Source organism: Podarcis pityusensis (genome assembly GCF_964106645.2).
Source record: "Podarcis pityusensis genome assembly, chromosome: 3".
NCBI classification, from domain to species: domain Eukaryota; kingdom Metazoa; phylum Chordata; class Lepidosauria; order Squamata; family Lacertidae; genus Podarcis; species Podarcis pityusensis.
In genome coordinates this window covers 99,340,024-99,353,374 of record NC_138026.1, presented here as the reverse complement: position 1 = coordinate 99,353,374, position 13,351 = coordinate 99,340,024, and the positions used below count along the sequence as shown (strand labels likewise).

General features: G+C 40.5%; 1 protein-coding gene across 2 annotated transcripts in view; it reads right to left on the bottom strand.

The window, feature by feature from the left end:
* The window catches only part of UBR2 (ubiquitin protein ligase E3 component n-recognin 2), a 55,046-nt gene that overhangs the window by 3,652 nt on the left and 38,043 nt on the right, over positions 1-13,351 (bottom strand). For both annotated transcript variants that reach the window (XM_081000481.1, XM_081000480.1), the window contains exons 33-46: positions 10,394-10,491; positions 10,080-10,158; positions 8,973-9,121; positions 8,815-8,870; positions 8,428-8,524; positions 7,292-7,359; positions 6,784-6,919; positions 6,394-6,481; positions 5,475-5,605; positions 4,341-4,449; positions 3,638-3,694; positions 2,650-2,727; positions 1,757-1,927; positions 202-303 (exon numbers count right to left, since the gene is read on the bottom strand). In XM_081000481.1, coding sequence (XP_080856607.1) covers positions 202-303; positions 1,757-1,927; positions 2,650-2,727; positions 3,638-3,694; positions 4,341-4,449; positions 5,475-5,605; positions 6,394-6,481; positions 6,784-6,919; positions 7,292-7,359; positions 8,428-8,524; positions 8,815-8,870; positions 8,973-9,121; positions 10,080-10,158; positions 10,394-10,491 — 1,419 coding nt within the window. The remainder of the gene's footprint in view (positions 1-201; positions 304-1,756; positions 1,928-2,649; positions 2,728-3,637; positions 3,695-4,340; positions 4,450-5,474; positions 5,606-6,393; positions 6,482-6,783; positions 6,920-7,291; positions 7,360-8,427; positions 8,525-8,814; positions 8,871-8,972; positions 9,122-10,079; positions 10,159-10,393; positions 10,492-13,351) is intronic.

The following is a 13,351-nucleotide window of genomic DNA, read 5'->3' as shown; positions in this document are numbered from 1 at the left end:
AATGACCTCATGGAAGTCCATTTTTGTGAAATGGGTCTATTTCACAGAACTGCGATTAACTTTGAAAATTAACATAACTCTATTGATGGTTTCATGCAGTTCACCATCACGATGTTTTTCCTTAGTTCTGGCAACATAGGCTGTTTGTTTTGTTTTTTGGAAACGAACAAAACAAATACAACACAGAATACGGAAAGCTACCTGAGTCCCTGATCCGTTTCTCCATAGTCATCAAGGTAAGGAGGAGCATAGAAGCAGCCCTTTGTTTTTCCAGCTAAAAATAGCACTTGACACTCCCGTACTCTGAAAAGATCACACAAAAGAGGACGTCCTGGTTAATGTAACTCCGTATGTCTCTTAAATCAATAACCCCACCAGCAATTAGAGGTTAAAGTTCATCACAAGCAGAAGAAATGAGGCATTTTCACAGAACCACAGCCTGTGCCTCCTCTATGAGCAGTTGCGCGAGATGAGTGCAGAGTGAATGCGCAGGTCAATTCTGTGTCCAGGGCAGCTGCCTACCAGCTCCATTTGGTACACCAGCTGAGACCCTATCTGCCTGCGGACTGTCTTGCCAGAGCAGTGCATGCTCTGGTTATCTCTCGCTTGGACTACTGCAATGTGCTCTATGTGGGGCTACCTTTGAAGGTGACATGGAAATTGCAACTAATCCAGAATGCGGCAGCTAGACTGGTGACTGGGAGCGGCCGCCAAGACCACATAACAACTGCTAACAACACCTTGAAGATCCTGGGCCCCAGGGAAATTAGACTGGCTTTGACTAGAGCCAGGGCCTTTTCGGCTGTGGCCCCAGCCTGGTGGAACGCTTTCCCACAAGAGACCAGGGCCCTGCGGGATTTGACATCTTTCCGCAGGGCCTGCAAGACGGCCAGGCCTTTGGGCAGGATGCAGTTTGATTTACTTTCCTCTGTATAAAACAAGCCTGAAGGAGGGCCCCAACCCGCTCACAGGTCCTTCTATGATCAGTGGAAACAGCTGGCCTTGGCAAGTATTAACCTCTCTCAATTACAACCTGATAATTGCCACCTGCCCAGATTTTAACTTGTTTGAATTAATTTTAAGATGTATTTTAATTAACTGATGTCTGTTTTTATGCGTATTGTGTTGTTTTTATGATGTTATCCACTCTGAGCCCAGCCTCGACCAGAGAGGGTGGGATACAAATAAATTATTATTACTACTACACCGGTCCTGAAAGACTTACATTGGCTCCCAGTACGTTTCCGAGCACAATTCAAAGTGTTGGTGCTGACCTTTAAAGCCCTAAATGGCCTCGGCCAAGTATACCTGAAGGAGCATCTCCACCCCCATCATTCTGCCCGGACACTGAGGTCCAGTGCCGAGGGCCTTCTGGCAGTTCCCTCACTGCGAGAAGCCAAGTTACAGGGAATCAAACAGAGGGCCTTCTCGGTAGTGGCACCCGCCCTGTGGAACGCCCTCCCATCAGATGTCAAGGAAATAAACAAATATCTGACTTTTAGAAGACATCTGAAGGCAGCCCTGTTTAGGAAAGTTTTTTATGTTTGATATTTCATTGCTTTTATTATTATTATTAATTATAATACTCTGTTGGGAGCCTCCCAGAGTGGCTGGGGAAACCCAGGCAAATGGGTGAAATATAATTAATATATTGTTTTATTATTATTAAAAACAAATCCTACAACTTAAGTCTCCTCTCGCTGTGGGAGAGGTGTGACTGTCCATTGGAACTATTCAAGTGCAACCACCCTCTTACCTGAGAAAAATTCCTACTCCAGAGCCGCAGATAAACGTATGTGCAGTACAGGCTCCTACGTCTTCTCCTTCCAATTCTGTTTGACAACAGTAGCTCTGAGAACACAACATGGTCCCACATACAAGGCACAACGTTGGTGCTCTACTTTTATCACCACCTGACTTCGGACACCTTTGTAAGAAACAAAAAGATGTGACATTTATATTTAATATCACGCTATCTTATCTACTTGGGTAAGTTTCACCGTGACTATTATAATATACTCCATTTAGTTCATGTCTTGGATCCAAAGAAGGGTGAGTGGAACTTCACTCAGGCAATGAGATTTTCTAAATCCCTTCTCCTAACTGCTTCCTGCTGTCATCACTTTCCCTTCCTCCCAAAAGCTGATCCTTGAGTATGGAAGAGCCTCTGAAACAGGACAGGATGCAGCAGGGAGGGAGAATGGGAAGAGACTGGAGTTGGGGCACAGGGAGATGCCTTTTGTGAGCCGAAATGCCTTTTTGCTCATGGAGAGGGGAGAAGCTAAGCAACAATGGACCTCACACAAGCAAGAGCAGAAGATAAAGCACTATTTGATACTTCTTTCTCACTAAATCAAGAAATCCCCTTTTGCCCATGGAGAGCACATTTGGGCCCAAGCCTATATTTTGAAAGTTTAAAAACTTGTAAAATGTGTTTAATATTTTTAAGGATACAGAAAGTAAGGAGCTGAACAAAGCATTCATGAAAGTTTTAATAACACTTTCAACTTTTTCAAAACTTTAAGACCCCCTTCAACTGAAGATGCCAAGGACTACAAAGGCTCTATACCCTGTCGCTGAGCTACAGCCTGGTTTCAGAATTATTTAAATAAAAATCAAGGTGGTCATCAGGAATTGCATAAGACTTACGAAAAGTTAGAAGCTTGATTGATGAGGCTACTGTAATCATCGGGAAGGTCTATTAATTTGTTAGATTCTCGCGGGTAGCTAAAATGAAACGAACCAATAATACAAATTAATACATTTCAAACTTGGCTTCGGTATGTAAACAGTTTGATCTATTACTGTACATTTGGATTCACTCTTAAGCTATAATGTAGTACTGACATTTTTTATTATTGAAAGACCTTTAACTACAAGCTTAGTGAGATCAGCTTGGGTGACCCTTGCCTTTTTGTGGGAGGGGACAGTTCCTGCTGCTCTGAAGGAGGCAGTGATACAGCCACGCCTGAAGACTACCTTCCCCAGACCCAAGGGTATGCGACTACTACTGCCCAGTCACAAATATCTCCTTCCTGGGCAAGGGGCTTGAGAAGGTGGTGGCTACCCACATTCAAACATGCTTGGCAGAAATGAATGACCTGGCCTTATTTCAATCGGGCTTCAATTTCAACCTGTCATCAGGACAGGCAACAAAAACACTGGAAAGATGTAAATGAGACAGCAAACAGAGGCATGCAGGCTGAGGAGAGGTAAGCAGTAGAAAAGAGCAATAGGAAGGTATGGTAACTATTACGAAGAGGGAAGCAGCAATGGGATTGATACTTGTCTGCTCATTCAGCTGATGAACTTTTCCGACCATGTTCCCACATTGGTAGGCTTCTTTCAAGGACAGCATCACTGTATGAAATCCCCTTACTCTAGCACTAGAAACTCCATCATGGATTTATACACTCCCTTTTAAGAAAACAGCTAATTAGGCTAACTGGACCTACAATGTAAGAAGCAGGGTAGGGGGAGGATGGGGTACCCACACAGCCTATGAACAAACTCCAACTAAAGGCCAAAAGGGATGTGGCAGACTTGCAGTCTGCCCCATTCACAGAAAAAACAGGGGTGAGCAGCATGTCTTACACACCCCTGAATCTTTCCCTCCTGCTGGTTTTCTCTAACTTACCTTATGGCTTGTCTCTGACCTTGCAGGTATCTTTTTACTTCATCATTATTACACCAGCTGTTAATGGAAAGGGGGGGGGGGGAGAGGTTAGGGTTCATTCTTGTAGGAGCCAACTGAGAAGTACATCATTCCAGATCCTGCATCCAGAATTTCCATTTGCGAAAGAGCATCTCTGGATCAAACCCGTTGTAATTTAAATACTCTTAATGCTGTGAAATTTCTCAAAAACAGCTTTCAGCATTCCAACAGCAGAAGCAAATTTCACATATTTTTTGGGGGTGGGGAGGAGATCTACTGTGGTATAGGCTGTCTACTGCAATCCCATCACAAAATCTTGCAACAGCTGTAGGCCACCATTAGAATGAAAACTATCTCCACGCCAGGATCTTGCATTTGGGAACTATACTCCAATGCAATGAGGTAGTACCAATCCTTATAGCTGTGTGATGCAAAATACTCACATTTGCCTGTAACAGCACAGAACAATGCAAATGTGTACTGCATGGATGCAATTGCTGCCCTGCACTATTTTAAATAAGCATGTTTCTGCTGGCACAGTGATTTATAATGTTTAACTATCAGGTTGTCTCTAAATGCACACACTGATAGTTCTCTCTGTCATCTGATATAAACGCTCTACAAAAAAAAAAGTGTTTTTCCACTGTATATTTATTTAAATTGAAATAATAAATATCGTTCCTACCTTTCAACTAGCGTATCTGTAATTTTGCTGTTTTCTTGAAAAAGGCAAACGAGGTTGTTTGGCAAAGAGAGATAGCTACATAAATGTTCAAACTGGTTTGCCCCACTGACTGCAATGGGAGAGAGAGAAAAGAAAGATATATTATTATGATGATGGTTAGATGAATCAATCCTCTGTAAGGAACTCCCCAAACACACATGTACGCATGTGTATAATTTCCAGAGAAGTAGCCATTTTGCAGTCTTTAAGGTTCCACAAAAAAAGTTATGTTTTGTGCTGCAATAGACTAACATTTAAGAGGGAATAAGCTTTCATGGACTACAGTTTGCTTCGCTAGATGCTTTTATTTACTTATTTCATAAAATTTATATACTGCGGGGGGGGGACCTCAAAGAGATGCATTAAATGACATCCTGAGTTACAGGTATATACATTGTTGTGATTCAGCGGTTTCATATTGCAGTTTCCTTTTGAAGTTCTCCTTTTTCAGCATGATCACCTTAAGGTTGGTTACAGACTATTCTGTGATGTTGAAAATTCCCTCCAATGGTTTGCGTAGAGTCTCTGTGCAGAAGCTGACCTGTCTGTCCTATGTAGAATGTGCAAGGGGATTGTTGGTAGAGGATATGTATCACATTGTAAGAGGTGCAGGTAAAAGAACCCACATTTCCAATGAGATTAACTGAATTAGCGAAATATAGCAACAACCAAGGGAAAACTAATAGGCCCACATGCAAAGCCCAACTGAAGTCCCCTTGAAATTAATGGGACATAAAATTAGTCATGTCAAGCTATTTATTTTAATGGCACTTCAACACAATTAATGTTCTCTGGATTTGGGCCACTTTAGTTCATATTTAGCTCTTTACACCTGGTATGGTAATTCTGCAAGGTTATCGTTTTTCATTTTTGTTCCTTATTTAATGCATATTTTGTTCACAAGTGTAAGCTATCAAAAATTTAATTATCCACTACTGCACTGTCTATAAAATCACATTACACCTCACTTCCATTTTCAAGACAAATTAGTTATAATACCGAATATACAAAGCTGCAATTCATTCTTTAGTGTTTAAAATTACACTTCACCAGCCATTCACATTATCGCTTCAAAGTGGCTAACTGATTTTATACCTTGCAATTCTGGTGGTACTGGAACACCATTTAAATAGTGGAAGAACATAGCAGAGCACCTCAGAAAAGGCATGATCCCAGCTTTTATACTTCTCCATAGATGCCATCCAGAGGACATTTCTTTGAAGGCACTAAGAATAAAAACAGATATAGAATTTTTGTGAAATCAATCTTAAAAGTTACACAAAATGCCACAAACATTTAATTGATTTTGCATTTCATCAATTAAGTGCCCAGGCAGGGAAATAAAGGGTGTGATCCAACCGGTGCCCTTATCCTCACAGAATGACTATTTATCCAGCAGATGCCTTTGCTAATGGGATAGCAGGGCCCTGTCTCCAAATTCTGTAGAGCTGTTTTAGGGGTGCTGTGGAGTCGAGGTGATACAGGAAAATCAGCAATATAATAATAATATTCCTTTACTTTCCATTAGTGAAAGCTTTCACTGGGTGAAAAGAGTGCAAGCGCACCAATTGGATTCCACCCCAAATCTTCTGACTTCATTGTTTTTTAAAGTAGATTCGAAGTCAAAACACTATTCAGTCCCAGGGCTAACCCCACATCTTTAATAACCCCACAGTAACTAAGGCCCCATCTACATTATACATGTAAAGCAGTATCATGTCACTGAACTAGTCCTGAGCTCATTTGGTAGAACATGAGACTCTTAATCTCTGGGTTGTGGGTTTGAGCCCCACATTGGGTTCTTTCAAGCCATAAACCAGAACACCTGAAAGACCAGAACACCTGAAAGACTGCCTGCTCATCAGAGATTATCTGGAATAGTCAGCAGAGAGTTTTCTCCATGTGGCTCCACCTCTGGAGAGTAAGAAATGAGCTTCCACATATATTAAGCTTGGAGACGGCAAGTGAAGTAGAACAATGTCTGGAAAGGCTGCACCAAAAATTATGATTTTACCTTCCTGCATACCGGCCAAGACATTTATGCAAAGCAAGAACTGCTTCTTCTTCACCAGTAGGATTTTCTTGGTCCATGCCATTTTCTTCTGAAAAGTGAACAAAGTAAGTCTAAACCTAATTGTAGTGACCACAGTTGTAGATGCTTCACCAGAGAACTTTGTGCAATTTGAAAACTTGCTAAATCTATATACCAAGAACATAGTAGCATTAACAAAAAGTTGCACTGGAGCAATGCTCTTCGTTTCATAAAGCATAACTGCAGCTATCACAATATACACCTGCATCACGGTTAACCATTATTTTGCCCAAGAAGCCATAATTATTTCTCTTCCCTTCTCTAGTTTCCCTTCATGCACAAATCAGCATAACTTTAAACAGAACACATTACCTGTGGATGAGGTAAGCATTATTTGTACAATATGTGCCATAGTAACAAGGTGGAAGATATGAATATCTCCAGTACCAAGACTAACTCCTGAAAAATCCTGACTGTGTACAGCAGGGAAAGAGAGCACCAAGCACACCTGTAGACAAGGGGAAAATCTGTAAGAGACAGAACGATTGAATTCTCTCATCCATTCCCCATTTACGTCTGCTTAGCCAAATCCCGCAATGCCATCTTTTCAGCATCCTTACATAAAGCAACAAACAGGGCTGACTTTGAATGTTAACTACTGACCCACTACTTCAGTAAACCAAAGGAAAAGTCACTCATACATCAAGTATTTACTTCCTGTTGCGAGACTCTGACCTGCAACCTTTCTTTTCTGCTATATTTCATAAAAATATTTTGCTAGACATTATTTCCAGTGTGCCGGACTTTCCCCCCAAAAGTTAAGCTAATGATATATGGCATATGGGATTGCAGCACTGTCAGAATTTATAAAGGTACTTACCAATAAATGAAACATGTCGATATCAAGAATGCAAGCAAGATTCCCACTTTTTTCATTAGGCACCAGCGCTGAATATTTAAAATACAAAATGGTTACTGATGTCAGAATTTTATTATTCTACATTTAATTTCTGAAACTGTAGACTGTTTTCTAACCTAATGGCACCTGAGCTTCAGAGTAGTATTGCTGAGTCTGAAGTAGATTTAGTGGGTGATAATAGACCTAAGTCACACTCAGAAATCAATGGCTATTACTCAGGTCCCCAGTATTACCTTCGGTGGATGAAACTTTCAAAATATGGACCACAGTTACCATGAAGAAACACTCAGCTATGGACAATAATGCTTTGTCTCAGGAAGACACAGCACCTCCACTTGGAAGACTGTCAGCCAGGTGGGTTAGACACTGTCCTTGGCTAGGTGGACTAATGGTCTGGTGCAATTTAAATCAGCAACATGCTGATTGAGGGGAAGCCTAACTTGTCAGTTTGCATTTCCCAGTGCAGAAAGTATTGATCTGATGTGTAGAGATCTTTCCTATTCTAATTAATTCAAGAGGGTTCTGGAAGCTTCTCTGTGTGAAAGAAACAAACAGAAGGCTCATATCATTTGGTTTATTCCTTCAGAGAAACTGAGTACAAACTGGTTTTGTTATCTCTTCTGTCAAGGGTCATGCTGACTATTAAAGTAAGGCCAGAAGAAGCCTGGGCTTCACTTTCTCTTTCTATCTCTATCTCTCTTCCTTCTGGTGTGGTGTTCTGTATATAGCGTTAAGCTTTACACTTATTATAAGTTATTGTAAGTTTAAGTTAAGTCTGCTGCAACTGGATTTCTTATGGACATTGGCAATCCTGAATGTATTGGATTTGTGACCATTAAGCTCATTTGCCTTCAGTAGCAGTAAAGCTCTGCTGGATGAAATATAATTGCCTCTGGTCTACTTTTTGGGACTCTTGCAACGAGTTTAAGTTTTTACTCTGCTAACTATACACTGGAATCTACTCTGGATCAATATTGAGTAGAATTTCATAACTATGGATCCAAAATGTTATTTAAGAACGCACAAGCTTTTCTTCAAGTTTGGTTGCTCTGTCATAATTCTGAAATTGAGAAGAATTACTGTGATCTTGAACTTACATGAGAAAAGCCTGCCAAAGTGACCCTGTACTGCCGAGAGTGAGGAAACTGCCCAGTGTGCAGCTGCAAATCTTGTCAACGAAGTAAGGCAGTCATCCTGGAAGAGGACATAACCACAGTTGCAAGCAAGTACGGCAAACAAAGGAGCAGACAAAAGCAAAGGAGCATTCCTTCAAGCTGTTTAATGAAAATTAAGCCCTTTGGAAAATTCCTTGCTTTGCTGAAATTGTAGAGGTGACACATATTAATAATCTATAACAGGTGGTTATTTTGTAATAGATGGCTATTTTTCTAAAACTACAGGGGACCCAAGATAAGTTAAAGTTATAACTTCACTATCTCTACTTATCCCTCCGTGCTTTAGCTTAGCTGGTCGGCACATCATACCTGTCTGCAAGATAAGTGTCCAAATAATGGTTTCTCTTCATCTGCTAAAATCCGTTCTGTGGAGGGCAAAAATAATAAGTTAAGTGAGAGTAGCAGAACACCTAAATGGATCTTGCTCCCCTGAGCTTCGACATTTTAACGAATGGTAAATTTGTTACCTATTGTTTGTATTGTATATGCACAACTGCCCCAGCACATTATAGGTACACGTAGATCGTCTTCATTGGGGTGAACCTTCAGGCCCACTTTGTATGTTGCAGTGCCAAATGTTTTCAGCATTTCCTTAATGCTTTCAGAATACGGATTCCTTAAATATGTGAAGAACACACACTATTAACTACAGGTTTAAAGCATGATTTTGAGAAGCTTCACATTGGCTGGAATACATTCCTAGTCTAAAAGTCCAAGCATGCCCTGGACACAGAGTCTGTCCCAGCTGATGTGCCCTTTACATTATCTGCCATCCTTGTTTATTTGGATCTCATAGTTTAGGAAGGTTTTAAACCGCATTTTTCAGAACACCTCTTGCTCACTGTATTCACTTCTGTGAATAAAAACTGCAAAAGTCCATTGATTTGGTGATACTGCTGTGCTGAAAGGGATGAGGACAATTACTTTATAATCTGGAGTAATCTTGGCTATGCTCTTTTTGCTAATTTTTGTTGTTGTTGTTAGATGGCAATTTTATTCATTTATGTAAAGTAAAACTAAACATCCTTAATGATAACTTATCCTCAGTTGTTGGACCTAGGTTTCCAACCAACTGAAAACCTTTGCAAAGTATTCCAGAGTGCTTTTATCACTCTCCATTGCACACTATTTTTGGCCTGAACTTAAATCAATATTTAGATTTATTGCAAATCTAAGTATCAGGATTTTGAACTGAGTCTCCTTCTTCATACACACTCTTCTTCATACACACAACATTGGGTGACGATATACCCACTGAAAATAAAATAATCTACTCTGAGTATGACTAACACTGGATATCACCCAGTGTCTGGATGTTTTGCTTTTTTTTCACCCACAGTTGCTCATCCTAAAATAAAAGACAAGTCAAGAAACTCACATCATATCCATTTGGCTTCTGTAAATGTTATGAACATCACATGCATTTTATAATTAAAAATGCCAAAATGTGTATATTTTGTCTTGTAGCTTATAAAAGAGTTCTTACATGCCCCTGGCCTGCTAGTGCTGAACAAACTGTATTTAAATTGGTAGCAGGACAATTTGAAGTTCATTATTAATAAACAGATACATACTTTGGTTGGAACTCTGGTCTAAACCCTTCAGGTAGTTGCAGTTCATCCATTTTTTCTGAGCTACTACAAGAGGGTTTACCTGAAAGGTAAGCAAATGATACATTACTTTACTGGCATGTTAATACTATTGTTCATGATGTCTGCACTCTACAAACTGTACAAAAAAGCACTCTTGCCAACAGAGAGACCATCAGAACAGTCTCATTGCCAATTAGATACGCAAAAGGAAAAATCCCTTGAACCTGAACAGCAAACACACTATTTTTCAACAACTTTCCCTGAGAAGTGTGATAATGTAAGCAGAATTCACTTACTAGCACTTTCCTGATCTCGAAGCATACACAATGCTTTGATTTGCTGAGATACTGTTCTTATCCACTGAGCAAGATTTTGTTGACTTGAAAAATCTAACCTGTCAAGAACAAGCATATACATATGTGTTTTCAAGTCATATTTTTACATACATGATACAACAGTCCCCCAAGTCCGACATCAGGAATGCAGGCCTTGTGCAGTATTCCTATATGAGCAGGGCATTCCCACGGGTGATTTCCTCACCAATTCAAGAACTCTGGGACAGGAAGAGAGAGGCAATGCACTTCCATTCCATTCCCCACCAAAGCCAGTTTCCTGAATTGTTTTTCTATCATGCTCTTGCATAACTCTGCTAGAGGGTGAACAAGAGACACAATGCTAAGACCCAGCAATGCAACCAGTGGTAGGGAATCAATGGTCTGAAACCAAGCATTATGAGGAACAGTTGATGGAATTGGGTATGTTTTTAGCCTCGAAAAGAGGAGACTGAGTAAGCTTGTTTTCTCTTGCTCCAGAGGGTAGGACCCAAATCAATGGAGTATTCAAGTTACAAGAAAGGAAATTCTAACTAAACATCAGGAAGAACTTGCTGATGCAACAGACTCCCTCAGGAGGTTGTGGACTTTCCGTCCTTGGAGGTTTTTAAGCACAGGTTGGCTGGCCATCAGCCACAGGTGCTTTAGCTGACATTCCTGCATTGGAGAGGGTTAGACTAGAAGACCCTTTGCATCCCTTCCAACTACGATTCTGTGATTCTGTGAAATGACCAAAGAAACTCCAGGCTTTCATATACCGGTATAAATTAATACTAGCATCTTGGGTTGGATCTATAGTTGCATGAAGAAGAACTCTGCTAAATGGATGCTTCCATGGGCAGGAGAGAGAGAGAGAGAGAGAGAGAGAGAGAGAGAGAGAGAGAGAGAGAGACAGAGAGAGAGGTTGATTTTTGCCAATTCCCCCTTTGCCCTGAAGACCCCCATGCTTCCTGCAGATGGGTCCCATACTATGGAACAAGATGGAAGGTGGTGCAGGAAAGGGAATAGCAAAAATAAAATAAAATGCTCCTCTCCTTTCTCCAGTGGGTGTATCTGCTAGATCCAAGTCACAGCAGCTCTGAATCTAATCCATTTTGTTTTTTCTCTGAACCACCACTACTAGTTGTTAAACATGTTGTATCTCAGACTTGGAGGCAGCAAACACAACGGATTACTGTGGCGTTTGCCCTCCTAGGTGTGTGACATCATACTGGGTTCATAAGGAAAGGGTTAACTAATTGTAAAATGACTAACCAATGAGAACCCAGGGGGCAGAGTTAACTGTGTATAATGTTTAAGCACAGAGGGGTTTTTTGGAGAGAGAGTTAGGGTGGTTGAGAAGACAGTCTGGAGTTAGAAGAGACAGAGAAGATAAGTCTGTGGGTTGGGCTAGTCTGGTGTGAGAGAGGGAGAGAATTTGTTAAGAGGAGTCAGTCAAACAGTTGAGATAATCAGGCAGAAGGTATTAGGAAGGTATAGGCTGGTAAAGAAACTAAAGTTAAGATACTGAAAGGAATATTATCTGAGAAACCATAAACTTGTTAATGTTTGTAAAATAAACTTGTTTTTTGGTTCACTTTTAACAACTGTCTGGACTCAGTGTTTTACGAGAGAGTAACGGGTTGGTGGCAGCGGAGAAGCGAGCACAGTGGTGGCACAGGGATCAATAGACCATTAAATATCCGGGGACCCTATGTGATCGCCAAAATTACTATCAGAAATCAAATGGATTATGTTTAGAGCTGTTTCCTCAGGAGACTTAGTCTCAGTTTCTCCAAAAGTATTTGTCATTTCCTGTGGCCATCATGCAGAAGCCAGCATTCAACAGAAGAAGAAAAACAACAACTATGTCATGAGGATTAGAGGGCGAGTGTGACGGATTCTACTCTGGCACAGCAAATCTTTTAACGCAGCTCTCTGACCTATTAAGCATATGATTACTGATGTTTACCTATCAGCGCTAAGGTTTTGCCACGTGCGACTTTGCTTTGCCAATCTTTTGCAGCTTTTGCTAGGGCAAAACCAAAACAAGCTGAAAGCATGCACAACTTTTACAACAGAGCAGTGATACGTTAGGACTACGTATGTTAAGAGATATCCCAGTAATCTGTGACAACATAAAGCATTAATGTTGCCCTTAATGGACAACATTTTTTAAACATTAAGATAAAATGCTTTTAAAATAAAATAGGCTTCTAAATATATATGGTTGTATCCTAAAAAAGGGAGTTGTGCTAATGCAATGGGACTTCTCCTCCCTCTCCTCCCTGCTGCAGTCCCTGTGTGTTGCCAGGATCTGCTTCCCAGTCTTTCCCAACCCTCTGGGGCTGGTTTTGAGAGTGCATGGAGTGGGGAATCCTGGGGAGAGAAAAGGAAGGGGAAGTCCAGTTGTGGGAGCAGAAGTATTCTGCTGGCACCACTGATACAAATTCATGACTTAATAGTTCTGACAATTGCAGCAGCACTTCATCATAAAACTCTTGAACTGGAATTTGTCAGCAGGCTTCAGTCTACCCATCTAGTCTGCAATCAATACAGTCTGTTTTCTCCCACTACACATGTTAAAATGTAACACAGCCCAGAAGGTAATAAGTCAAAAATACAAGGCTACTATAACATATACAAAAACAATAAAAAGCAGGCATCAACACCAAATGATGCCCTCTTTGGCTTTGCTGTTTACATATTATTTTTATATAAATGTATACATATGCATATACATTTATACACATACATTTCTATACCTATCTGCAAATTCCCTTGTAACTATACTCCTCAAAGGAGAGTAAGATTGCCGGGATGATTGGCCTAGGCTTGTTAAGACACCCTGAATGATTTCAAGACTACTAAGCATTTCATAACCACACAAAAATCTTTAATAAGCTGTGATGTCAAATTAAGGATACCTGATGTTTTCCCAAC